This window comes from Barbus barbus, assembly GCF_936440315.1.
Source record: "Barbus barbus genome assembly, chromosome: 43".
NCBI lineage: Eukaryota > Metazoa > Chordata > Actinopteri > Cypriniformes > Cyprinidae > Barbus > Barbus barbus.
The window spans coordinates 12,857,840-12,885,786 of NC_136721.1; the positions used below are offsets into that span (position 1 = coordinate 12,857,840).

The following is a 27,947-nucleotide window of genomic DNA, read 5'->3' on the forward strand; positions in this document are numbered from 1 at the left end:
GCATTCCTCCTCCATAGATTGCACATTCCTCCTCTCTGTAGAATCAATGAGCAAAAGAGGTGAGTGAACAGCGTAAAATAACAATAAGTACCTGCAAATCTGACACTGGCAGCAGCACTGAAGCGATCGACTCCAATGAAAGGCTAATGAAGGGAGGGCTTAGGAGACAGCCCTTGTTAATGACTCTGGCAGACGGGATAACATGGGTGTGGATAGGAGTGACTCCTCTGCCTTTGAGCTATTAGACATGAAAGCACTTATAAACAGCACCCATCCAATCTGCCAGCTAAACCATGTTATGAGAGATTTATGAAATGTTTCTCAATAATTACAAAGAAACTCTACAGTATGATAATTCCTACAAAAATACAACAAGTGCCTATTCTGTAGAACAGAGAGTAATGCATTTGTGTGCATGAATGAATTTATTTGAATTACTTCACTGAATATAAAGTTGACTTGACCAACTGTGTAAATGTACAGTATTATGTAGTAAATATTATGTTGTATTATCATTATTATTAATGTATTATGCAGTAAATATAACAAAAGGATATTCACATTTTAATGCACACAAATTTGGAACCAATTAAATAATAATAATTATTATTATTATTTATGAACTTAATCAATTAAATAAAAATAAATCAATATACAATTTTGTGTGTTTATAAATATAGCTACAGTTTTTGCACATTTTCATGCACGCTAACTTGAAATTCAACTGAATAACAAACATAGTTGTTATTGTTATTATTAATAATTAAATAAACATAAATATTCTTATTGTTATTATATACAGGTTACTTATAAATATATTTATTATTCATTATATTAAAGTTTTATTAAACCAAAAATGACGAATCTGAAATCTACTCTATCAATGCAACCATTCAAATAAACAAAAATATCACATTTTGTGTTTATATATAAAAAATAAATTATCCATGGTTATTCAATTATCCATGGTTATGGAACTTTGTACTTTTACATCAACAACTGTCATTTATTCAGTAAGCAAATGTGCATGACTGTTCAGATGCTCTAGTTTTAGTTTAGATACGAAAGCCTGCACGTCATTTGCAATGCATTCTTTCATCTTCAGACATCCAGTAGGAAGGTTTTACATTGCCAACTCTAATATGGCACATTTGCATGTCTGAATTCACAGATGACTAGATTTTTGAACGGCGGGCTGCCGAGGTCGTGTTTGACAGCAGCCAAATTTATCAGGGCAATCTGACTTTTAAATATGTGTGTCACCAATACAATGAATTGTAAGGGAAATACTGATGGGGCGAATTGAATAAAAGTGAGCGAGCTATAAGAACGGAGGGAAACTATGGAGAGAAGTGATTTACGGCTCCATTATTATAGCACAGGGATGGGATTGGACCCACCATGACAGCAGAGTAGATTGTTTTTTTTTTTCCCTACATATGTTGAGCTCGCTGGACCGAGACTGGATCTTCTCGAGTTACATGCACTGCTAGGAAGACTGCTGTTCCTCCAGCTGTTCTTTCTCAGTACTCTTCTTGCGCTACACATGTTGTTGGAAATAAAGGACAATTAGGTGCCTCAAACAAGTCTGAGGCTTGTCACAAAATCAGGCTGTTTATCAATCTCCATGCAATGTGTTTTCAGCAAGCTGTGTTGAATCCACATTGGTTTCCGTGCAAGGGTTGAGGATTTAGGCTTACACTAAAACAAATATCTGTTTATGCTTGCCATTTACACAAACACATAGGGGATTCCCTCGGAGGAAGCGGGGCCAATGCTTTACTTTGGCTTGTGGTTGGATGTAAATTTCCATAACCACAAGCACATTATTCAGGGGTCCCAACTTATTTACATTTTTCAGATCTTTCCAGTGATTTGAGAATATTGGTTAAGATAACAAAACAAAACAAAACAAAACCGATTCATGAGTCAATCTAAGAGATGCATTTAAAAAGTTAAAATTATGTCATCATTTACTTAACGTTGATAACCAAACAGTTTTGGTTCCCATTAACTTCCATTGTAATTTCTGGGCACATAAGGGAAATTAATTTGAACTGAAATCAAACTAAAGTTTAATTGTCAACATCTTTTGAACATTTTTCTTTTTGTGTTCTACAGATGAGATAAACTATCCCTTTAAAATGAACGGCCTCAAAAAGAACTGGACAAATCAGACTATAACTCACAAGAAAGTTTTACTCTACAGAAAATAAATATTTAGCCTATTAAATGTTTTAGGTCAGAGCATAATTAGAAAAACAATTACTTTTCCAGGCCTGGAAAACACAATTATACCATGGGAACCCTGATTCTTGACCCACCAAGTGAACAAAATCATGTTTGTGTTTGGGTTCAGCATGCACTCTAAGCGCAGTTAAGGAAGTGTATTGCCGTGATCGATTTCTGCCGGGCGGCTGTGAGATACCAAAGGAAAGCCCTCTAAGCATGGAGGAATTGTTACGGAGAGGAAACGTGAGCGAGGGTGACAGGCAGAGGAGGAGTGCGCAATATTAAAGGCCAAGGCTGTGAAGGCAAAGGTAGTCTTTATTAGGTTAGAGGTGCTCTGTAAACTTGTTACAGGCCGGTGTGTTAGATCTCATTCCCCCGCAGGGGCATGCTGGGATGGGGGCCCTGGAAAATGTCTCAGGGAATGTATTTTTTCCCCATAACCAGTTTAGTGCCAGCCACCCTCCAAGTGTTCTCCATCACTTAGCTTCACAACAGTTGGGGAACAAACGCATTAGAGAAAAATTGCCTCTGCAGTACATCTGTTCTGGCTGTCTATCGAGGGCCCAGGAAGATCTGCCACCACAAACCGAGAATCTGATATTAACTCTAATGTGTTGCATGCTTTTTTCCCTCCCGCATTCATAACTAACCAAAGATAAAAAAATAATGATAACATTTTTTATTTAAATTCAAATGTTAAAGTTGAGTTAATTTGATAAATGGATGAATAAATAAAATGACTCAGTAAAATTTTTTTGATCAAATTTACATTTAAATTCAAAATATTAAATTAAAGTTGCATTATTTTGATGAATGAATGAATGAATAAAATAATAAATATCTTATCTAAACCTTTCCAGCATAAACCATGCATATATGTCTTAATTTGCTCAGTCCCTTTGAGTCTGACCTTCTGTACAAAATATACTTTAAATTTTACATCTACACACCCTCACGATGCTCAAGAAACAACTAAATGCATGGTGATCACTGACTGTCAAATTTCAACTGCAATTTCGCAATCCTATAAGTTAGGATGAAATTTCAGTCTGGATATTAGTTGTTTCACTTATATGACATACTTAAGTGTTTTTGTTCCCCTTTTCGTCATCTGTACACTAAGTAAACCAGGACCACCAGTGGTGTCCCCTCAAAATATTTCCATGAACCAGAATAACGGCTGGGACGATGTTGGCGATTAACGGCATGGCGCCATTTGAAAAGGTGCATCTAATCTGCAGATTTATTATTATATAGGAGTGCTGAAAGTGTTAACAACCCTTATAGTGGTTACATAAGGCCATGCATGAATAGCTTCACAATTACCCTTCCGATATGCCATGCATTACATATGCCGGCTGTATGAAAACATGTCCTCACCGAGACAGCTTACTAAATGCTCATTTTGCCTTCCCTTTAACATCTCTGTAAAGCAGAGCGTTTAATTGAACAGTACCTCGACATAATGCCGTAATATGCGAAGTATGCGAGAAGCGCTGTGGGTCTTGCTGAATGTGTCAGGGCCACTGTGTTTGTAATACACAGATGTCATCCTATTAATTTGAGGGAGAATAATTATAAGACTATAGAGCACCCAGATGCCACCAGCGCCTGTCTTTATGAGCGCACATGTATGTGTGTGTCGAATATATTTGAGTGTCACTCTGGTAACACAACAGAAACACATGATGCTAGATTAAATGGTGACAGCCCACGTTTCTGTATTAGCAATTCTAATGTCAGATATGCGGTTGAATTGTGTAAATATTAAAAGCAGCATCAGATGTAAAATTCATCAAACGTCCTGATAGTGTGTGTTATATTGAACGCTGTTTTTAATAGGGGAGGGATTTGAGCTCTCGCAGCACCATACGTGGCTGTGTCACTCTCTCTTCTATTCTGTTGGTTCAACTGTCATGATTTTCTCGTGGAACGACTGCCAAGCCGCTCATGGGAGAAACGTGTGAAAAGCCTGTCGCAATTACTGGCGCATTTGCACTTCGTGCTGGGGCAAGTTTTTGGAACACGCACAGCCCGGGCGAAGCCAAGTTTTTGTGGTGACCCACCGACAACATGCAATGTTCCCACACATGCACACATAAACAAAAAAGTTTGGCTTCTTTAAAGCTTATTCACAGTATCGTTTTGATAAAATGACTTGAAGGTGAATTAGCCTGGGTTTGCCTCCCTCGCTACTGACCGAAACTGTATATCTGTTCACTTAAACATCCTCATTGCAGCACAAATCCTTTTTAAAATAGCTCTTGAGTCCATTGTTGCACTCTGAAAATGGAGGACAGCAATTTCACCACAGGCTTAGTGCAGCAAGAGATATCAGAAGTAAATTCCAAGAGGAAAATGGTCAGATTAGAATGTGTCCTAAAGGAAAGGAAATGTCATTGAGATCAATGTTATTGACCCATGACTCAGATGGAGTGGTGGAGTGGGTGAAAGAGGAAGAGGTCGTAGAGACAGAACTACTCGGTCACTTTGAACTTACCGCGCACATAAAGGATGTAGTCAGCGTACGTTTCGCCCACAGAGTTGGACGCCACACACCGGTAAGTGCCGTTGTAGGACTTGTTGAGGTTCTCGATGAAGAGATCTGAGCCGGTGATAACAGCGTGAGACGGCACGTCGTCATCCACCCTCACCCAGTTCACCTGCTGAGGCCTGGATGGAGACGCAGAGCAGAAATGGCTTAGCCAGAATATAGGGTTTTCTCTGCCCAAGGGATCTCTTACTTAGGCAAAGAAGTTGTCTGAGTACCATGTAAAGTTTTATAGGACAATATATGGCAGGAAAATTCTAAGTTGCATATAAATTCGAGAAGTTCAGTCTATTTCTGGAAAATGTTTTACAAGAAAGTAGTAACTTCTTCTTGCTAATTTCATGTTTAATTCAATGTGTTATTTGCAGTTTCTTTGTATTAGTAAAAAATGGAATGAAAGTGAAACAACACTTTTTTCAGTGTATATATATATTGATTAAATAAATAAAAATAAAAAAATAAAAGAAGCTAAAGAAACTATTCTGCAATTACGAACAACTGAAAAAAGCATGGCAACATTTTTTTTATGACAAAATATAGGGAACATAAACAAATAAAAAAATCCCAAGTATTTATTGATCAAAAGAACCATGCGAGTAATACCATGGACAACAGCTTGTATAAATGATTTTCAGTCCAGCAAATCAGACTTTTGTTTTTGTGTGTGTGTGCAATAGGTTATCATGTTAATATGTGCAATTTGTGCAGTCTGAGGCTAAAAACATCTATGGCCCTAACCTCAGAAAAAAATGATCAGTTGCGCTCAGTAACACAGATTGTGGGATTTGACCAATGTCGCAGCCTACGGCATTGGCAAATGAACTACATTTTGGCGAAGTAACAAAAAGCGAAAGGCTGTGATTTTCTCTTGTCTGCCTCAATTAACTGCCACTGCGATCTCCTTTTGTTCTCTAAACACCTGAGCTGGGCACACAACAGCCTATTCTGCTTTCACAGTGATGAGCAGAATGAGCTATACCCACTGTGGAAATATAAAAGAGGCTCTAAACTCTGCTCGGCTCTCACAAGTTTCAATGGCACTGCTGCAGTGTAGTTATTTCCCAAGAACATCTGAGGAGGCTTTCCCTTGTTGTTCTGGTTTTTGTGGCAGTGTTTAAACTTGTTACCATCCTGCTTAAAAGGGGAGAGAGGGGAAAAATACAAAAAAACTAAACAAAAAACCTTCACAGCTTCGAAACAAAGGACTGGTTCGCGTTCAATAGCAGTTGATCCTCAGCCTCTGAGGATGGCAAAACATTTGATGGCGAGCAGCGAGTGGGGAATCTCAAAGAGTCTCAATCTGAGGTTAAATATACATGCGTGGCATAAAGATGCAGACGTTCCTGATATGGAAAGGGAGAATTGACCTAGAAAAAGTGCCTTATTGAGAGGAAGGCATGGGGAAAAACACAGTGGAGGGGCTGCAGAGAACCTGGCGTGAGGCGGAGAATACAAATGGGATGGCAAGCCAAGCCCTGCACTGTCTGACAGTAATGACTGCAGCCCCTCTCCAAGCTTTAATGAAAATGACTTCCAATTTTCTGCTCACTGTATTGATTGTATTTTCATCTTTATTAAATGAATTCGGGTGGTGCCTCGTCTGCCCGCAGCATTTCGGTTTGGGGATGTTATGAGGCTTGTTGAATGTAAAAACGCCGGAATGGCTTTCATTACATGTGCTCACACAATGGACTAACATTGATAACTCACTTTATGCTCATGTGCAGTGACCACAGAAAATATGTGGACACTTTTGTGTAAAAATTTATGAATTTCATACCAAACCAAGTGGTATCTGTAAAAATAAAGAACAAAAGAAAAAAAAAAAAAAAATGATATTTTGGGACAAAATAGGAAAAAAAAAAAAATCACATTTTGGGCCAATGTATATTTTTCAACAAGGGCGTATGGAAAATGACTATTATTAATATTGCTGGAAAAAAATGGCCATCAAAACTGTATTTCAGCTTTGTAACTCCACAAGAAATTGCAGCATGTTCAATTTAATGAACTAAATTTAACAAATGCAACTTTTTTTCTCTTGTTTTTTTATTTGTTGAGTTGATACTAAAATAATTATTTCCTATGTTCTTAACCTAATTCCGGACATGTCTGAAATTGATTTAAATGTTCTTTTTTGAAACTAATACAAATCGTCCATGTAGTTTTATCTAATCAATTCTCTACTAAATTAAAATATTTATTAATTTCATGTTGTGTGCCCAATAAAGTAATCAACAGTCAATTTTTGGTAAAAAGCCAACAAATATAGTGATGCATGTGCTCGATCAAATTCAGCGGAGATTTTACACAGTATCCTTCTCGATTTCATTGCGTAGGCAAACTAAATTAAAGCTCGCACATCAAGACTAAAATAGATTTTTTGATTAAATGCCTCAAATACAATTAAGCAATATCACAATATATCTTGAAATGCTGCTGCTTGTCCAGTTAGATCAGGACCAGAATTGTTGGATAGTTAATTCCACTGAATGCCTTGTGATGGCAGTCACACCTTTGGCTATGGGTTTTGGTAGAGGACTGTTCTCATTGTGGATGAAAGCTCATGACCCTGACTCATCCGTATCAGAACAAATGGTTGAAAAGTTGCCAATATTATCAGAAATGGAACACACAGGAGAGAGAGGCGTCTTACAGTGGTTTGCCTTTAGCCTGGCACGTCAGTTCCAGATTCTCGCCCTCTCTAATCAGGCCCTGCGGAAACTCCACCTTGATCGTCACCTCAGGTTTATCTGTGGAGGAGAAAAGTAAAGCACATCAGCGTCTTGTGCCCCCAGGCTGCATGAAACTTTAAACAGCCTTGGCTTTGTTAAACACTTATTGGATTGTTCTCAGTCATTTGGTTTGACTCTTCAGCATTACCATTGTTTGATACAAAATGTGTGCATGCTTTTTTCCTATTAACCTTTAGAGTCATTTAAACAATCGATACACCCTGATGTTTGCCGTGTATACAGTCAGAAGTCATGACATCACCAATGTCCATATTCAAGCGCTCTCAGCATTGACCTTTCTGCTCCGTAAGTACTGCCCTTTCTCATTTCTATTAAAACGACTGGCCGCTCAATGGTTCTATTCTCTAGTGACTGGCAGCAGGTAGCCCGCTGGCTTTTTGCACCTTGCGTCAGCCTTGCCTCTCAGCCGTAGCTGCTACATTCAGCATGAAATGTGCACTTCTCCTTGGCAAGTCTCAGTTCTTTTCCAATTCAGCTGAGATTAGATTTCCTGCTGTGTTTGTACAGTGCAGCAGGAGGGGTGACATTCAAACTGACGTCGGACACATAACTAACGCTCTCTCATGCCGAAGTATCCAGCGTCGTGTGTCTCGACACCGTTGGAGGGTAGGATCTGACATACAGATTCACGCCGGCTGGTCACTCGCTCCACATTTGTGTGAACTCCTTGCATAACCGTATTACACCTGTGTGCCAATTTCTGGTGTCTAATAGGATTTTTCGGTCTGTCTGGCAGTCTAATGACATGATGAAACTTAATGGCAAACAGCTTATGTAAGAAAATCATAGAGACATTTAGGACCCTTGGCATTTAATGGACTACACAAGGCTGTCGCGCTGCTGCTTTTGTAGAATGTTTCTAATATCAGGCAAATGCCAAATAGGCTCCTGTTTGCCAGGTAGTGTTTCTACATATAGGTACATGACAGGCAAAAACAGGAAACTGCTACCTTTTTGTAATACTGAGTGCTAATGAGTGCAGCGAGAAAATAAACCATAAAAGACAGAAAAAAAACAGAACATGAAAAACACTGAAAGGCAAGAAACTATTACTGGCCTTTCATTAGGCATAATGGATACAAGAACAACAGTTAGGTGTGCCAAATAAAAAGAAAAACAATAAGTAAATAAAACAACAGGAAAAAAAAAGAAAAAGGTCTGCACAGCCTTTGCCAATAGTAATTCTATTATAATTCATATAGGGGTAACACTTTACAATAACTATTTAATGCATTAACTAACAATGAGCTATATATATATATATATATATATATTTTTTTTTTTTACAGTATTTAATATTCTTTCTTAATGTTACTTAATAAAAATACAACTGTTCATTGTTAGTCCATGTTAGTCAGGTCCATTAAATAACATTAACAGATACAACTTTTTTCATTTTAATAATGTAATGTAAATGTTGGAATCAACAATAACTAAGATTAATAAATGATAACTAAGATTAATAAATGCTTTAGAACAGGGGCCCTCAAGGCAGTGTTAATTTTGACAGCAAATTTTGATTTAGTTTTAGTCAGTCTTATGACTAAAATGCCATTTAGTTTTAGTCATATTTTAGTCATCTGAATTGTTTTTAGTTTTAGTCGACTAAATATCATAAGATTTTAGTCGACTAAATCTACAGTAAATTTAGTCAGCTAAAATCTAATGGGTTTAGTTACAGTGCATTTATTATGCATTTCTCTAAACTTTTCAAACTCATTATATAGGTTTGATATTAAGGTTTTATGATAGACTGCGATTTAACTGCAGTGACACACGACATGCCTCTGTTGAAATTAAATAAAATCACTTCTCATGAAGAACAAGAACATGGTCTTCTTTTTAATGAAATACCAATGGTTATATAGGTTAATTATGAATTCTTTATAGCAACTTTTTTTTACCATATTCTTCATTCTTTCAAGCAGACATATTTATTTATATAAATAAATTTAGATTAATCTTTAGGGCAACTAAAGTTTTTCAGTCAAGAGCAGTGAGTGATTGTATGCCTTTCTTTTGTTGCTTGATTAACATCAGTGACTCGGACAATAGCAACTAAATTAGGCTGCTATCCCTTTAAAACCGAATGCACGGTGACGAATGCAATGGATGCAATGTACTGATACACGTTCTCCCTACTGTTTACGTTCACAGCTGTGTTTACGTGAATACTCGTCAAAACGGACATTTCTCTTGCGTCGTCAGATTTATGCATATGCCTGCTCTTCTCTTACTCCCACATATTGACATTTTTTTACGTTTTACGCACTGTGCAGCAAGTGTATTTTAGCTTATGTCCCGCCAGTTCATATGTTAGCATCTAACCTTCTATGCAGCAGATTCGTTCTGAATTAATCTCTTCCCAAATCGTCCCTCCTTAACATTTTCGTCTCGTTTTTATTAATTGACGAAAATGTCAATAGATTTACGTCATCATTTTTGTCATTCAAAAAGAGTTTTAGTCCGTTATCGTCTCCTTGTCGTCAAAAGTGAAAAAAGTGTCGTTGACGAAAATTATTCGTCAACGAAATTAACACTGCCTCAAGGTCCACTTTCCTGTAGAGTTTAGCTCCAACCTTGATCGAACTCACCTGCCAGGAACTTTCTAGTAATCTGGAAGAACTTGATTAGCTTGTTCAGGTGTGTTTGATTAGGGCTGGAGCAAAACTTTTCAGGAAAGTGGACCTCGAGGGCCAGAGTTGAGAACCCCTGCTTTACAAGTATTTTTATATCTAGTTTATCTTAACTAATGTCGTTAACTAATGTTACCAATATATGGCTATCAGTGACCATACTAGCACCATTAAACCCTATGTGAGTGAAGGGAACTTGAAATCAACATTGACTTATTTTCTTAATTCATGTTTCTGGTCTCATTGTGAATGATTCATCGCTCTAAATACAATCCCTTCTGCTGACGACATTTATTCTCCCTCACGTCTTTTCAACACTGTGTGACTGACTTTCTTCTGTGGAATACAAAAGATGATATTTTGAACTCTTTTTTTTTTTTTTTTTGTCCATACAATGAAAGTCAATGGAATCTAAAACAACAGCAGATGGAACCCATTGATTTCCATTGTATGGACAAAAACACATTTTTCAGAAAACGTAGAAGAAAGCCAGTCCTACGGGTTTGGAACGTCATGAGAGCGAGTAAATAACAACAGATTTTTTATCTCTTTAAAGTTCCCAAGATTCACAGGAGGCTGTGGTGCATTTGCCAAGCCCACCACGGTTATGTAAGTGGGCTCCACATGAGATGCGTGCTCTGAGGTTCCTGCTGTTTCCTTGGAGGTATTCATCCTCTCAAACTGACAGGTTGTAATGGCTGAGCTATGTCTTTCCAGTCCTACGCTCCATTCCAGAGCTGACCGGCATCCAGCCCTCTAGTTTCTCAAAGGAACCCAAATCTAATATTCCCCCAGTAGAGCTTGAAGTGGTGTTCCACAGATGCTTATGTGACAGTGCTGTGTGTACGTTCCACGGACATGGGGGAGATATTAGAGCTGCTCCCATGTGCAACTTTAAGCAAGCAATGTGGGTTAAACAGTATGTGGGGCATGCACTGATAGATGAAACAGTGGGTTTGTAATGTAAATAGTCCGGAGTCATTAGTATGCATGAATCAGGATAAGCAGAAGACTTGTGTTGGAGGCAGGTCATGGAATTTACAAAAAATCCACACAGATAGATGCTGAATGTCCCCGTGGATTCAAAGGGCAAAAGATTAGTTAGCTGAAACCATGTCAAAGTCGCCCACAATAACCCCCAGATTCCACTCTTTCAATTTCACCGGCTCTTTACGGCACTTTGAATAGACTGGATGCTGAGTGAACGGTGACTTGACTTTGACCCACGGATTTCACACTTTCTTGGATTTTAAAAAGTATACGACGGACAAAATAAGCCTCAATGTCCTGACAAGATTTATCACATTATTTCAGGGCTGACGTTTCAACTGGACTTTTGACAATCGCTAAATTTGTTGAGTGCTTTGCCCACTTGATGCTTTCCTGTTTGACCTCTTCTATCAACAAAAAGTGATCTGTTGGCCTTCTATCTGTCCAAATTACACCCTGTCAAAGCTAACATTTCTGTGTCCATGATGGACAGCCTGGTCTAAAGTGAAAGAGAGAGACAGAGAGAGAGAGCAGTCAGCTCAGAAGTTCTGTAAGAGGAATATCCACCTGTTTGTCTCTGCTCTATGGAGACTCCTTCCATTTCTCCCCTTGTCATCTTCAAACTCTTCGCATGAAAGGCTCTGAGTGAAAGTTTCTTGCTTTGAAGCTTCCCCTGCATTAGTTCCTTTCCAAAGCTCGCTCTCTCTCTCTCCTGGGCACACGAGCACTAAATCCACGGAAAGCAGCGCCACCGGCCTCCGGTTTGTGTCTAGCTAGTGTGCCGGACAGAAAAGGTCACTCTAATTCTAATAACACACTTATTGACACGATATTGTCGTCATTTCTTAGTACTGCCACCACGGAGCATTTAATTTCCCTCAAGCTGCTGATCTGCACATCGATGGAACTGTTTGCATGGTGTAGCTATCAATATTTCTGGCTTATTTAATATCCACAGTGATGGTTTTCTATTTTCTATTGTAAAAATGAACTCCATTAAGGCTGCCTTCACTCAATGATTTTTAACATTGATTGTTTTCCCAGTTTCAGCAGCACAATTTGAAAGAAGAGTGAGCCAGACAATGACTCGTGCACCAGCTCTCCCTGGAGCATGACAAAGGCTGGCCGTGAGCACGAAATCCAGTTAAATAGCATAGACAAAATGGTTCTACATTTTTCTGCTTTAAGTTGGGTACCAAATATCCTGCAGTTTCTGGAGATGTGTTGCCTTTGGTAGATAAAGGTCAGGCAAAGAAGCCTTTTCCAGTGATCTTCTAAACCCAGTGGCAGGCAAGATTAACCTCAAGAAGAATATGCTTGAGGACCCAAATAAAACATTATAAAAATAAAAATCATATCTGTATCTGTATCACAGAAGACAGTGCCGAAGGCTCTTCTCCAATCAGAAGCACAATCTCTGTGTCATGAGTGAATTACCCAAGCGCAAAAACATACTTAATCTTTCATCACAGGCCAGGTGACATGGCAGGGCTCATGTCTGTTCTCACAAGGGAAAGGATAGGCCTGACTGATTTCTAACACAAGGACAAAGATAACAAGAAAACTCCAAACTCTACACAACTCCAAAGAAAAAAGGAGGAAGAAACACCTTTATATAGTCAAAAATAAATATATTTACATTATTAATATATGATACCATAATATACTATTATTTAACAGCACTATTCAATATGTGTATTTAGAATGCTGACACACATCCTTTGCTCACTCCCATTGTACTTCCAAATAAATAACTTAAAATGATATCTATTATATTATTTAGTTAAATGACTAATAATTACATAATATAATGTTAATATTTAATCCAATAATAATGAGTAATTCTACAGCTATATTTAAAATACAGTATATTTAAAATGCTATCATGCTGTCCTCTGCTCACTCACATTGTACTTAAAATAATAATTAGAAAAACACCTTTATTTATTCAAAGACATCGCTTTAAATATATTTAAATTACAATTCTTATTCACATAATATTTAATTTAACAATAATTATTAATTCTACATCTATATTAAAAATGCTGTCCTTAGTTCATTGCAGTTCAGAAAAAATAAAATAAACACCATAATCTACACAAAGATATCAATTTAAATATGCTTAAATTAATATTTAATATTTGCACAATGTATTTTAACTCAATGATAGTAATTCTATATCTGTTTTAAAAGCTGTCCTATATGCCCACTCACAATGTACTTCAAAAATAATACAAAAAATTCAATTAAAATGAGAAAACTAATCAATCTAAACATATCACATATAATAAATATGTTTAAAATACTAATAGTTATTCGTCACATAATATAATATTAATATTTATTTAAATGAATAATAGCAATTATATATATATATATATATATATATATATATATATATGCTTCAAAAATAACACTAAATAATACTAAAAATTAACAATTAACAATTAAACATACATAATATTCACATAATATAATATTCATAAACATCTGTTAAAGTGCTGGCTCACTCACATTGCACTTCCAGGTACTTCTGCGCCTGAAAGTCCTTGACCGCTGGATGGTCGACAATGCAAACCACAGGAACTTCATCATCCTCTCTCGTGACGGTAAACCTCAGCCAGCTAGTCACAGTGAACATCCTGTCATACGTGGCCTCCACTTTAGATTTGCCTGTGAGAGACAGAAACCAATGAGAGACATTCAATTCAAAATTAATCGCTTTCATTATCATCTCTGTCAAGAAACCACGGGTGGCTAAATGTATTGAAGGCCACAGTATACGTTACATCCTGTGAGCCGTCTAACAAAGCGGATCCCCTAACGATTCGCACATATGTGACATATGGAGGCCCGCTCTAGCTTATCGATGACATGTGTACAGTAAACGGCCTCCTGCAGCTTCACCTGAAACGTGACCATATGTGAGGGGCCATGTGGCTGAAAAACAGCACCAAATCGCTTCCTTTCGAGTCTTGTTATGCAGCTGTCACTCATTGGCAACTGTGTGGGCTGTGATGGTGTGTTTGTGCTTTATGAAGTGAGATATAATGGCTGTAGTGGATGCCTCTGACCCGCAGCCCTCCTTCAGCAGCATCAAGTGGGCATGAAGAACACAAAAGACTCGGAGTCATTGTGCGGCTCCAGACAATAGTCTCGCAGCACCGCACTGACCTCCATCACTCAATTACTGCTCTGGCCTTGTGGAGAGAAACAGGCGTGGGTGGAGAGAGTGAAAGGAGGAGAGAAGGGGTGAGCGAGAACGCGAGAGAGAGGGACCTATTGTCCTGCTTGTGTATTTGTAAAGAAAATAAATCCACTTGAGCATTCAAAAAATGAATTAGATGTGGTAGTGACAGACTAAAAGAAAAGAAACAGAAAAATGTGAGTTTGATGGAGGGTAAACACCAACGCCACTTTATTACAGGTGTGCCATTTATGTGCCACTAGCAGAAAATATAATGACTGTTTTCAAAAAGGTTTCCCAAAACCTCTCCCTCCATCTTGCACAGATAGTCTTGCTCCAGACTAAAGCTACTGGTTGAGCCAATGTTACCATGTCGAGCTGGTTTTGATGGTTATGCTCTTCAGGAAATCAACCTATGAATGGCTTACTGTACTGAAAAAGGAATAGTAAAAAAATATAAAAGAAGTCTCTTATGCTTACCAAGGCTTTATTTTTTTGATCAATTATTGTAAAATATTATTACTACTTAAAATAACCATTTTCTATTTTAATATAGTGTAAAATGTAATTCATTTCTGTGATGCAATGTTGAATTTTCAGCAGTCATTAAGTGTCACGTGATCCTTAAGAAATAAGTCTAAATTCTGATTAGGTGCTCAAGAAACATGAAAACAGTAGTGCTACATATATTCATATTTTCAGGATTCTTAGAAATGTCAAAAGAGCAGGATTTATTTGAAATATGAATGTTTAACATCAATGTCTTTACTGCCACTTATGATCAATTTAATGTGTCCTTGCTGAATAAAATCTTTCATTTATTTTTGATGACAAAAAGTCTTACTAACCTCAATGTTTTGTATATTTGCATTAGCACCTTTTAAGTTATGTATGGAGCAGTTGTGTCATACATTGCAATTTATGTGTGGTTCCTATATTGCTTTTGTCATTTATGTGCAGATTGCATCTATCTTCTGGCTGTGTTATCAATGTTAGCAACAATCCACAACGCTAATTTTACCATAAATCGTAAAACTGTCCAAAAATGGCACTGCTGTGTGGAAATCTGGCCATCTCAATACTCCAGACAATTTTTTTTTCTGACAATTCCTTGTCTTGAGCATTCATTCGTTCTGCATTCAGCATTATCAGCAGTGAATGGATATTCAGACAATCATATCTCAAATAAGTGAAGACACAGAGCTCATTGAGAGCCCAGAAGCACATCTATATTCTCCCTCACAATGCCACAGTCACTGCTGATAAAGAGATAATCACAGGTCAATCACTGTCATTCAGACATTTCTTCATTTCAATAACATCTCCCTTTTTGAAATGCAAAGGAGCTCTGATTAGTCCCGATCTTCAGCGATACAGTGGGCTGAATATCAAAAGAGATCCTGTCCCTATTGAATTCACCATTTCTTCACATTTTTTGCTCTCTATAATTCGCCCTCCCCTTTTTTCCCCATTATTCAACACCTTCCGATGGAAAGTCACTCCCTGAAAGAGGGCAGTCTGGAGATCTGGGGCCAAGAGAGTATTTAGCAAACTTCCTTAAAGCCATTAAAAATTCTAAATCGTGCCATTGTGTTTCAGCTGAGCTTAGTGGGCTAATTGAAATGAGATTATATTTTTAAGCAATGACACAATGAGCGGGCTCGACGTCATCTGACAGGAGGAAATTAACAACTCATTGTTTCCCGAAGTTCATTCAGCTAGTCTTACGAGACAGGTGTGTGTCAACAATGGAGCAGGATGTAAAACAGAAGTACTAAACGCTGCACAAAACACGGAGAAGCCTGGGAAGGTTATGTATGCGTGAGCAAGAGGGAGAATGAGGTGGTACATCATGGGGGCTGCTGAGTTTACATTCCCAGGCTGTATGGGTGTAACCTTTAAATGATATTTAAAAAAGCCTGATTATCCTAGAGGTAATTAGGCTGAATGATGAGGACATTTAATTAAAAATAAATCCGAAAAGGCGCAGGGGCCAAAAGCAATTTCCAGCCAGTGAGTGCCAACGTTGCACCGCCTGTGTCAGAAAAAGGGTCCCTTGCTTTCTTCAATCTCTTTCTCCCCCTCCATTCAAACCATTCCGCTATACAAGAACAGAATATTCATGTCCTGCTGTCCATCTCACTGAGGCGAACTCATTCATCTTTAGTGCTACATTTGTTCAACTGTCCAATAATATATTGATGTTACATAAAAACAAAACACCCAGTGACAAATGAACAGACCAATGCTGTATAATAGCTGCCGAAACTCCCAGTGGAGAGAAATAGAGACCCCTGACTGAGCTTATCGCTAATTACCAAATGAAAACATCCGTCCTGGACTCCAATTTAGCCGTCTCATTTTGGGTAGCTGTTATTAGGACAGCTTATATGCAGTAATTTGTACATATTCAAATTGCCTGTGTCTAGACGGCTGCGGGTTAAAGGTACGGCCTCTCGCTCACGCACACAGACCATTACGGAAAATGAGCCGAGCTTGAGGGGTATTCAGGTAAGCAGATGCTGAAAAGGAGGTGGTGACTTATGACTTTTATGAAAACATTGTAAGACATTCAAACATCAATAAACTTTGGACTACAATATGTAGAGCAGGGGTATGTCAAATAATAAATATACACAACTGGTCAAAAGTTTGGACACACTTGATTGAACTTATGTTTCTCATAAATTGATGTATAAAATTAAACAAATGTATAAATTAATGTGTAAATAAACAAATGTGCAAGTAAGTAAATAAGTAAATACAGACAGACAGATAGGTAGAGGTTTTAATAATTTTACAATTTTGGTTGCTACATAATTTATCTATATATACACACATATACATATACATACACACACACACACACACACACACACACACACACACACACACACACACACACACACACTTTTGTCTTAATGACTCTTATTCAAAAATTTGGAAAATAGAAATAATAATAAAAATAGTGGGAGGGTCCAAATGTTACACTTTTAGTTTTTAAAAATACAATTTGTATTAATTTAGAAAATAAATCAATGTTTGAAAATTTCATGATGCTGTATATTTGAATATTTGATTACTATTGAAATGCTTGGGGTTGGTAAGATTATCTTGTCCTCACCAAGGCTGCACTAATTTGATTGAAAATACAGTAACAGTGTGAAATATTATTACAAATTAAAATGTTCTATTTTAATATATTTTTAAATGTATTTATTCCTTTGGTGGCAATGCCAATTTTTTTGTTGTTGCAGTCATTACTTCAGTCTTTAGTATTATATGATCCTTCAGAAATCATTCTAATATGCTGATATTATTTTGCTAACATTTTTCAGGATTCTTTGAAGAAAAGAAACAAAGTTTAAAAGAAAAGCATTTATATAAATTTGAAATTTTGTCATTATAAATGTTCTAATGTTACTTTTAATCAGTTGAACAAGTATTTGCTGAATAAAAGCTATTTCTTAAAATAATAAATAAATAAAGTCTTACTGATCCCAAATGTTTGAATAATACTGTACTCTAAATTCACCCATGACCTGCAAAGCATTACATAAATCTAGCAAAGTTTGTTGCTAGTATTAAGCTGTTTGTTTTTCAATACATAAAGTCTCAGAGGACAGTGCACTAGGAAAAACCTCATGCTGTGGGATGCCAGGCAGAGCGAAAACAAACCTGGTAAACACCTGGTTTGTTTGTGTGTACACAATGTGACTTGACCCACCCTGTAGCTCTTTGTCTCCTTTCATCCATCTGATGGTTGCGGCGGGTTTGCTGCCCATGGAGGTGCAGGTTATCTCTGTCTCGTTGCCCTCCCTGACGATGTCCTCGCGGGACTCTATGATTGGGTTTCCTGGTGGGACTGAGAGAGGATAGACAGATTTTACAAGGCGGTCTGTAAATCAAGCACCACTAGAGTCACATTCAGCCCATGGTCACTGATAGCCAACACAGACACTAATACTGAGGGATGAACATTTCATAGAAAACAAAGAGGTGAGTGTATTCACTCTGTTTTACAAATGACATAAAGGAGCATATCCACACAAAGTATGAGACACGGATAACTACAACATGAATAGTGGAGAAACAGCTTGCTTAACACAGAAAGCAACACATCCAGTAGACTGGAATAAATCTGCTAGAACTTTCTACACTTACCTGAATAATTGTGAATGTTTATAAGCATATTGTAACCAACATTTCTAAAAGCTTCCTTTTCATTTTGGTGCTCAGTTGGATATGCTGCGATAACAGTGTTTTCAAAAGACATGCTCAATTTCATTGGTCCTTACTTCCAAGAGGGTCATCTAAAATGCTTGGCTGAAAAGGTCACCTAAATCTTAGGCTTCTAGCAATCTGGCATAAATGTGTGGCTTTTTTTGGACAGGGTAATTCAGGTTTTTTGCTCCCCCCGAGCAGCAGGGCTCCATTCAAGCATTCTGCTTCAACTCGGGCGTCTGAAGCTGTGGAGCCAGCCACTCGACGGCATTCAGCGAGCTCTCTGCAGTCCCACTCCCTCAAAACCCACCCCGCACTAAACTCTGCTCTCAAAACGGAATAATCACTTTTAAGTGCGGGTGATTTTTCCATGCAGTTATGTCAAAATGCAGAGCGTTCACATGTACACAATGTACACAAAGACACACACGCACAAACACATAAAAAATAATTCTGCTGAATGAGTCCTCAAGGAAAGTAGCAGGTGAAGTGTTTGTTGAGTTTTTAGAGGGCTTTCAGCAGCCCCTCCAAACAGCAAACGAAAGTGTGTGTGTGGGGTAACGGCTCCGTTCTAAAATATGAATGACTTGGCGCTCAGGATCTGGCTTGGCCACGTCTCTGGCCTTCTGTTAGGTGAAGATGAATGGCTATATCTTGATTCTACACTGCTGCAGCATCTCATAAAAGCTGCTCCACTCTGGTGATTGATCATTAAAGGATTTCTCAGGAAACAAAGGAGCCCTGCGTGTGTGTGTCTGTGGGTGTTTGTTTATGTGCCAAGTGCCTTATGGGAAATCCGACAGTCAAAACAAAAGGTTCAGGTTTGTCTAATCCAGAGGTTCTCAACCTTGGGGTCATGACCACATGTGGGAAGATTTTATATTATGTGTATAAATAAATGTTTCATACCATCCAAGTAAATAAATAAACATATATATTCATTGTTAGAATTATTGGCACTATTGGTAAAAATAAATAAATAAACATCAAGGAAAATTCCTCTGCTCCCATTCAAGAACAAAGTCCAACATATTCAGTTGCCAGACACTACTGGAACTTCAAACGGAACCAGGTTGTATGGTCAGATGGAGGAAAAAAATGCTTTTTTGCAGCAAACACACAAGTTGGGTTTGGTGTACACCAAGATAAAAAGTGAAGTGAAGTGAAGTGACATACTGCCAAGTATGGTGACCCATACTCGGAATTCGTGCTCTGCATTTAACCCATCCAACGTGCACACACACAGCAGTGAACACACACACACCGTGAACACACACCCGGAGCAGTGGGCAGCCATTTTATGCTGCGGCGCCCGGGGAGCAGTTGGGGGTTCGGTGCCTTGCTCAAGGGCACCTCAGTCATGGTATTGAGGGTGGAGAGAGCGCTGGACATTCACTCCCCCCACCTACAATCCCTGCCGGCCCGAGACTCGAACCCGCAACCTTCGGATTACAAGTCCGACTCTCTAACCATTAGGCCACGACTTCCCCAAAAGGTACCCCTTATATATATAAAAGGTACCCCATGCCTACAGTTAAATATACTGCTGGATTCTTAATGCTGTGTGCTTTTTTTTTTTTTTTGCTGGAAGTCCTGGACAGCTTGTTCAGATACAGTACCTGGCATTATGGATTCTATCAAATACCAATAGATAAAAAACTAAATAAAACCTGACGGCCTCTGATAGAGAAATAAAGCCCAGAGAGGTTTATGTTCACAATGCATGCTTTTGTATCAATATCTGAAAGCGCTTTAAAAGGATCGTTCACATATGGACTAAAAATTCAGCAAACTCTGCTCAGACCCCTTAAACCACCCTTTATTTCATAATGAGACTGTGATTTATTTTTAAATGAAAGATCAAAAGGTTAAACAATGCAGACTTATTTTCACAGTCATATGTATGTGTGTGTGTGTGTGTGTGTATATATATATATATATATATATATATATACACACACATATATATATATATATATATATATATATATATACACACACATATATATATATATATATATATATATATATATATATATATACATATATACATATATACACATATACATATATATATATACACATATACGCATACATTCATATGTATGTGTGCGTATTTTAGTTGTAAGTTAGACCTATATTAAAACATGAAATGTAGGCTACAACTTGACCTGGACGCAAAGGTGGAACAAAACACAGGTGTGTTGAGAGGAGTTATTTTTAGAGCTGAACTACTTTTAACTTGACATGATGTCTTAGAGTATATTATAATAATAATTTATGAGGTCATGGGAGAATTAATATAACTGCATTTTATGTAAGGTATTTAAAAAATTGTAAAGCCATAATTTAAACCTATATATTAAATATGCAGCTTCTTTTGCGCTTAAAATATAAAATGTAGGCTAACTTGATCTGAATGTTAAGGTGGATCAAAACACATGTGTCTTAAGACATGTTTCTCAAAGCTGAACTACTTTTAGTCTGACATGGTTTCTAGTTGAGTGTATAAAATTATAAAAATAACATATTATTAGACAACATAATAAAAAAATATATAAATGACTGTTTGTATTGTATGTTTTGTACATGCACACATGAGTGTTCATACTTAGCACAGTGATGTCGGCGTAGGCTTCCTGTGGGGGGTCTGTATAGAGCTGGCACACATATCTTCCCTCGTCTGAGAGAGACACATTGGATAACGACACACGCAGCTCGTTGTCTGAGAAATTGACCAGCTGGAATCGAGCATCTTTCAGGGCTGCAGAGTCGAAAAAGAAAGAGAGCAGATGATACAATGAAGAGTCACATTTTCACACTTCGCTTCCATTGTAAGCAACAATAGAAACATGTAGGAGATAATTAGCAGCATTTTTCCCATCTGAAGGCTAAATTGTGTTTCCACTGAAGCAAATAAAGGCAGCCATATGCTTCTTTAAGCTATTGCTTATAACTGACACCAGGGGAACTTAACAAACGTGCAGGCTACAATATATTCTTCAGATTAGTTGAAAGGTGCTCCATGGGAATAACTGAAGTGATTGAGATCGCTTCACACTCAGGACCACAGGTGCATCTATTTCTGGCATCGTCTGACCTGAGCATTGTATCACTAGGGTTTGAAACAGGGACAGTAGCCATGGGACATGCCATAGTAGACCACTGTGACACCCAAGCGCCTTTTCATTTTAACACCTCAAAGAAAAAAGTTCTTGCTTTGTGGTGAGCATGTACTGTACAGTATGTGGGTGTTTCATAGACACTTTTGTCTCTGCAGACTTTTAGCAAATATAAACCATTAAAATACACTCAATTTGGCTAACAATGTCCAGCGGTGGATATACATGCAAATTGTGTAACTGGTGTGATAACATTCTGTAGTGGAAACTACATTTTTGGAATAAAATTGCAGACTTCTTTGTCTTTCATAGCTAACACATCTTTACTTATCTTAAAGGGACAGTTTACCCAAAAATGAAAATGACCCTATGATTTACTCATCCTCAATCCTCATACTAGGTGTATATGTCTTCTTTCAGACAAATACAATCAGAGCTATATTAAAAAATGTCCGAGCTCTTCCAAGCTTTAATTTGAAGTCCAATAACTGCATCCCTCCATCATAAAAAGTACTCCACACGGCTCCGGGGGGTTTATAAAGGCCTTCTGAAGTGAATTGATGCCTTTGTGTAAGAAAAAACGTAATACTTAAGGAAGAGTGAATGGGGTAATTAAATTTTTTTCTTCTTTAAATACTTAAATATTTTGATCTGACACATTTTCATCTCAAGGTTACTTTTAATTGACACTGAAAACCTTACTCAAGTACACAATCTCTATATAAAAGCCACTTGAAATAAATGATGAAGGCATGGTAAAAGTTTCAATGTGATTTTCACATAATAAAATAAAAATAATAAAAAGTTGTGTAAAAAGTGTAATCTGCTAATTATATTTAAAAGTAGAAACTGAAGAAACTGGGACACCTGCATGCTTATATCAAATATATTATAGACACTTTCTCAGTTTAAAGGCAGATCTGAAAGCTCCACCATGAATGCGAGAATCTCACGCCAATCCAAACTTATGCTTCTCTCTCCTAATTACGAGGAGGAACGGAATCCTTTTGGCCCAGAATAATGAGGAGTCCATTAGGGTTCGCTTTGCCGGTGTGAGAGGCTGAGCGTGAAAAGTAAATGGTGCTGAGGGTGAAATAGAGAGTGAGAGATGGGCGAAAGAGAGATGAAAGGCTACCGGCAACCCCCCACCCCCACCCGCCCCCCACTCGCGGATAAATTCCAGGCCGATCGACAGACCATTTACGACACCGAGAGCACTCGCGCATGCGTTTGTTCCTGCCCGCAACAGCGGAGTTCAAAGGCGCACAAAAAAGAGAACCATGAATAAATAAATAAATAAAAAAATAAAAGGGGAAATAAATAAAGAAATAATCGGGCATCATTAGAGATTTTTGAGGCGATAGGATCATGAAAGCAGGCCCTGATGGCACGGGGTGTTGATTGTTCTTGAATCCAGCTGGTTAGCCATGCTCTTTCACTTTCATTCAAAAGAAAAAGAGAGGGAGGGAGAGAGAGAGAGCATGTGTGCACGCGAGAGAGAAAAAAAACATATTGCTCTACAAGGGCTGCAGTCTCTCTGTGAGCTCCACAAAAGGAAAAAGATCTTCACCGTTCTCCATTACGAAGGGCTTTCTTATACTTGTATTTCCCCACGCGAACCCCCTCAAGCCCTCTGTCCCATCCGCAGCGTGGGAGATGCAGAGAGTCCATTTCTTTCACAGTTCACCGCACACACATGTGGAGACCGAGCTGGAAGACCCTGCTGTCAAGGCAACGCATTTCTCACCTTTGATCATGATGTCAGTGCGGCGTAAGCTCAGAGCGAAAATACAAATAAATAAAACATCACGCACATGTAGCTTTCACATCTTTATTCCACTCAACACAACTGTGTGCGCAGTTTACACAGGTACATGTTTGAGCTTGGGAGCAATTAAGCCACACGCGCCCAAAAAGAAATGCACAGACCAACAGTAGCGCTATGATCTCCAGCAGCCATTGTGGTGCTCTTTGTTTTTAAATACCAAGCAGCGTGCCTTTCATCTAGCCACTGCGTAATGTGCGACTAATTAGAGCGGCCAGCTTGAAAGCGGGAATGTGTCTGTCAAGGGGAGGGCAGGCAGGAGCTAATGATTTAATTCAATTTATTGATTGGGGAAATGTGGGGATTAAAATAAACTGATAAGGAGCAAGAAGCCAAACCTATTTATAATCTATTGTGACTGTGCGTCAGGTGGAGAGACAGCAATAATTAGAGCATTATGAAAACATGAATAAGCGTGGTGTCAGCTCTAATGGGGAAAAGAGAGGGCAAGAAACTATAAGGAGACCATATCAGTGAGTCAAACAAAACCGAGGAAGCTTTGGAAGTAAAGAAAGACCAGTGGCTTCCGGCGAAGAATTGAGGAATGTCAGATGCACCGATCGTGACCTACTGTATTTCACCTGCCTGAATTGTAAGCGTGTCAATAAAAAGAAAAGAAGAAGAAAAAAACTAACTTTTATACACTTTAATGAATGAATGAATGAATGGAAATTTAGAGGTGTTCGGCTAAGGTTCACCAATTATTCATTCCCAATAAGATCAAGAAAAAGGTAAAAAGGGTAAATTTTTCTTTCATATTAACTTTAAATGAGAAAAGTATGCAAAGTGCACAAACAGGCAGTTGTAAAAAATAATATGCCTTCAGGACATCCAGACATAATTTACATACTCGTTCTAGTTTTTATTTTTTTGGAAAAGGAGGCGGATGAACAAAGTGGTGGAAAAAAAAAGCTGCGCTTTGTGACCCAAATAACAACAGCATGTCTGACTGTGTACATGCCCTTTGCTGCTTGCTGTAGCATTTTCGGACACAGCGCCGGACACGGTGACAGTGAGAGCTCGCAGGGCCCCAGGAGGTTGTCCCACCACCGTGAGAGGGAACGTTTCTGTCGGCCAGCTACATCCAGCGCGCTGTGGGAGCGGTGGAGAATGAAGCTCAGCGTGATTTCTGGTCCCTTCTGAGGGCATGCTGCCCAGTAAACCAGCTTCCCTGCCTGACAAAACCCTTTAAAGCTTATCACCTTGAAAAAAAGCATGGACAAATGCTTTTGCAGTCCGTGTTCCTTTTTTGTTTTTTGAAAATGTCTTTCATTTGCTGGGGATTTTTAAAAGGCTTTAACCTGTATTATGTTCTTAGAGTTTCATTCGGGCAGAAGGTATAGGGGAATGGCAATGCTGGTCTCTGTTCGTTGTTTTAATTCTCGTCACAATGAGTGTGTGTCTTAACATATGAGGACAGGCATATATGCAATGGCCAGCATATGCCATACAGGAATCTGAAAGGCTCAGGAAGTAAAAAAAAAAAGAGGAAAGATTATGCAGCAAGGACAAAAAGACAATGTGAAATAACACAGTCACAGCTTTGTGTCCTCTCAGCATGGCACATTTCAGAGAAAATAGGAGACTTAAAATATCATGCATTGCTACATAGTGCTGCTGCTACATAGCGCTTTCTACGAATAAAATCTGTCCTAGGTTTATACGAATAAACCTGGCAATACAACTAGCTTACTATAACTTAACTCCATTGAGTTTGATGCGTTGGGGAATGTTCCTTCATGTCATGTGAAAGGCCTTAAATGCTTTCTAATATTGATTGTCTTGTTTCCAAAGCTGACATACAAGACAATCAATATTAGAAAGCATTTAAGGCCTTTCACATGACATGAAGGAACATTCCCCAACGCATCAAACTCAATGGAGTTAAGTTATAGTAAGCTAGTTGTATTGCCAAAGTTCAAACTATTGGACCTATTTGCCAGTGACATTTTGAAGTCCAGGCAATAAACGTTAGACAATGTATTTGAGGCACAAAATGTCTTTTCTTGCAATAAAAGTTCCAGCTTTGCACTTAAGTTTGTTTTCACCTCACTAGTGATGATTTAAGCCAGTGATGCACCAAACCAATAAAAAACTAGTGGCGACAAAAGTCAACTGTGTTGTCAATTGAAGCTAAAATGTTGAGCTTGAACGTACCAAAATTCTGCAAGGACTACAGCCATCCAGACTACAGGTTGCGTGAGAAGCTTGAGTTGGTCGTCACTTTCTTTATTTCAGACTGCCATATCGTTATGACAATAAAAGCGCATAGGAATGACCAAGTAAGATGAATAGGTAAAATCAGAACAGCCTCTGTGTTCACTTTTGACTTTATACTGTACTTATTTGCTTGCTTTTATCACTATTCTTTTCATGCACTGGTCAATTACACTGAACAGCCAATCAGAGTGTTTTTTTTTCTCACCAGCTGCCCAGCTCTTACTAAACATGCTCAGCCAATCAGCCAACTGTACGTTGGTTTGTTGTGTCAGGGCCTTTAGAGCACACGCTGGTGGTGGTAGAGGAGAGACCCTCCCCCCCACATGATTGTAAAGCGCTTTGTGTGTACAACAATACACAATAAAGCGCTATATAAATGCATCATTCATTCATTCATTCACAAAGCAACAAGAAATAACACAGCACACTTTCTTGCACCCAGTAACCTCATCAATCAGCCTTTATTGCTATCTGCAACTTTGTTCAAGTGGCGGTCAAAGCAGAGCATGGACGTTGAAGCCCTGACATGAGTCCCAGACATCTGATGTTTGCCCATAGGCTTGGTGTGCCAGGATCTTTAGAGTACAAAGCAACAAAAAAAATTACACATCACACTCTCTTGCACCCATGGACCTTGTAAATTACCCTTTTGTCATTCACATGGAGGTCAAAGCAGCGCACGCACTGAACGTTGAAGCCCTGACGTGAGTCATGTGAAATGGCCTTTGTGGAATAAATATAATAAATAAATGTTGCTTTCTGCTCACACTAGGTGGGGGGTGTAAGAGGTGTGTAAAGAGGAGGAGGTGCTTTAGAAACTCCACAGTGGTTAACGCCTCCTGCTGAACAAGTGCTGAAGACTGCCAAAGATTCTCACAGTTTCCTTTTTTATCTTCATATTTTCTTCACCAATTGAGAAGCTAAGAGCTCATAAGAGCCTTTACATTCCAACTTTGCTATCACTTTAGGAACATAAAATGTCTAAATTAGGGATGCATAGGTCCGATACTCAGGATCGGTATCGGCATCGATACTGGCATTTTCAGTCAGATCGGGTATCGGTCAGCCGATTTGTGCATATACTATTCTGTGTTATTGTTAAGCCCCACGAAAGCACAAAAACATTATTTAGCACCATAAAGTCAAAGTCCGTTCCATAGTGTAATGTGAGGTACAGATGAATATAAAGTCGTTAAATTCAAGTTCACGTAAACTTTTCTCTGTGCAGCGGCTGTCTGTCATCCTCCATTCAACATTCATTCTGCATGTTGAACTCGGTTACGAGACAAAACAATGAAACTCTCTCCGAGAGTGCACAGTAACTGAAATATAAAACTTAAAAGAAAAGGCTCAATAAACTATCACACAGATTTACACTAAGCATCAATATCTCTTCCCTTTGTGCTTTGAACTTTTCTATGTGGAGCGCAGCACGCTGTGACTCCGTGTTGCTTCAAGTGCATCAGTCTGCGTACAAAATGTGCAAAAGTGCTTTGTGCTGCTCTGGATTGGAGCTTTTCGTATTATAATACTTTTACACAATACAAGATTATTTATAGCGTTTCTTGTTCTGTCCTATCAAGGCTATTAATAATCTAATCTAATGTACAGCACAGTAATGGAGGCAGCAACATACTGTATAACATACTGTACAACAATACAAACAGCAATGTGTAACATTTCACCAGATTTAGTCCTACACTTATTCATTTTTATTTGTTCCCCACTAATGTTATTTCACTAAATGTTTATATTTTATTAAATTGTGCACTCATGATTTTTCTAGAATAACTTTTGCTGCTAAATTATTCACTAACCTAGTTTATAATAGTATTTTTGTCATAGATTATGATTTTTTTTATTTTTTATTTGTTATTTTTCATTAACATGAAGTTGTCTAATTGTTTAACACACAAAAGAGTAACGATCAGGTCAACACACAGAAGTATAGAAATTCTACATTGATTTAAGAAAAAAAAACTGTGTTGCTATTATTCTGCATGACCATATAATAGATCCCTTAATCCTGCTCCATACCTAAACTTAACAACTACCTTACTAACTATTAATAAGCAGCAAATTAGGAGTTTGTTACCGCTTGTTTAAAAGAATTCAGATTTTTGCGGTTGAAATAAATGTTTCTAATGTGCCGGACTTATTTACATAGCAATAAAAAAAAGGAAAGATGCTGAAAAATTTGGCCA

The 27,947-nt window shown here is 38.1% G+C and overlaps 1 protein-coding gene across 2 annotated transcripts in view; it reads right to left on the bottom strand.

The window, feature by feature from the left end:
* LOC306862842 (cell adhesion molecule 1-like) overlaps positions 1–27,947 on the bottom strand; it is a 305,287-nt gene that overhangs the window by 46,536 nt on the left and 230,804 nt on the right. For both annotated transcript variants that reach the window (XM_079405861.1, XM_079405862.1), the window contains exons 3-7: positions 21,188–21,340; positions 18,080–18,217; positions 13,680–13,838; positions 7,440–7,536; positions 4,733–4,905 (exon numbers count right to left, since the gene is read on the bottom strand). In XM_079405861.1, the coding sequence (XP_079261987.1) occupies positions 4,733–4,905; positions 7,440–7,536; positions 13,680–13,838; positions 18,080–18,217; positions 21,188–21,340 (720 nt within the window). The remainder of the gene's footprint in view (positions 1–4,732; positions 4,906–7,439; positions 7,537–13,679; positions 13,839–18,079; positions 18,218–21,187; positions 21,341–27,947) is intronic.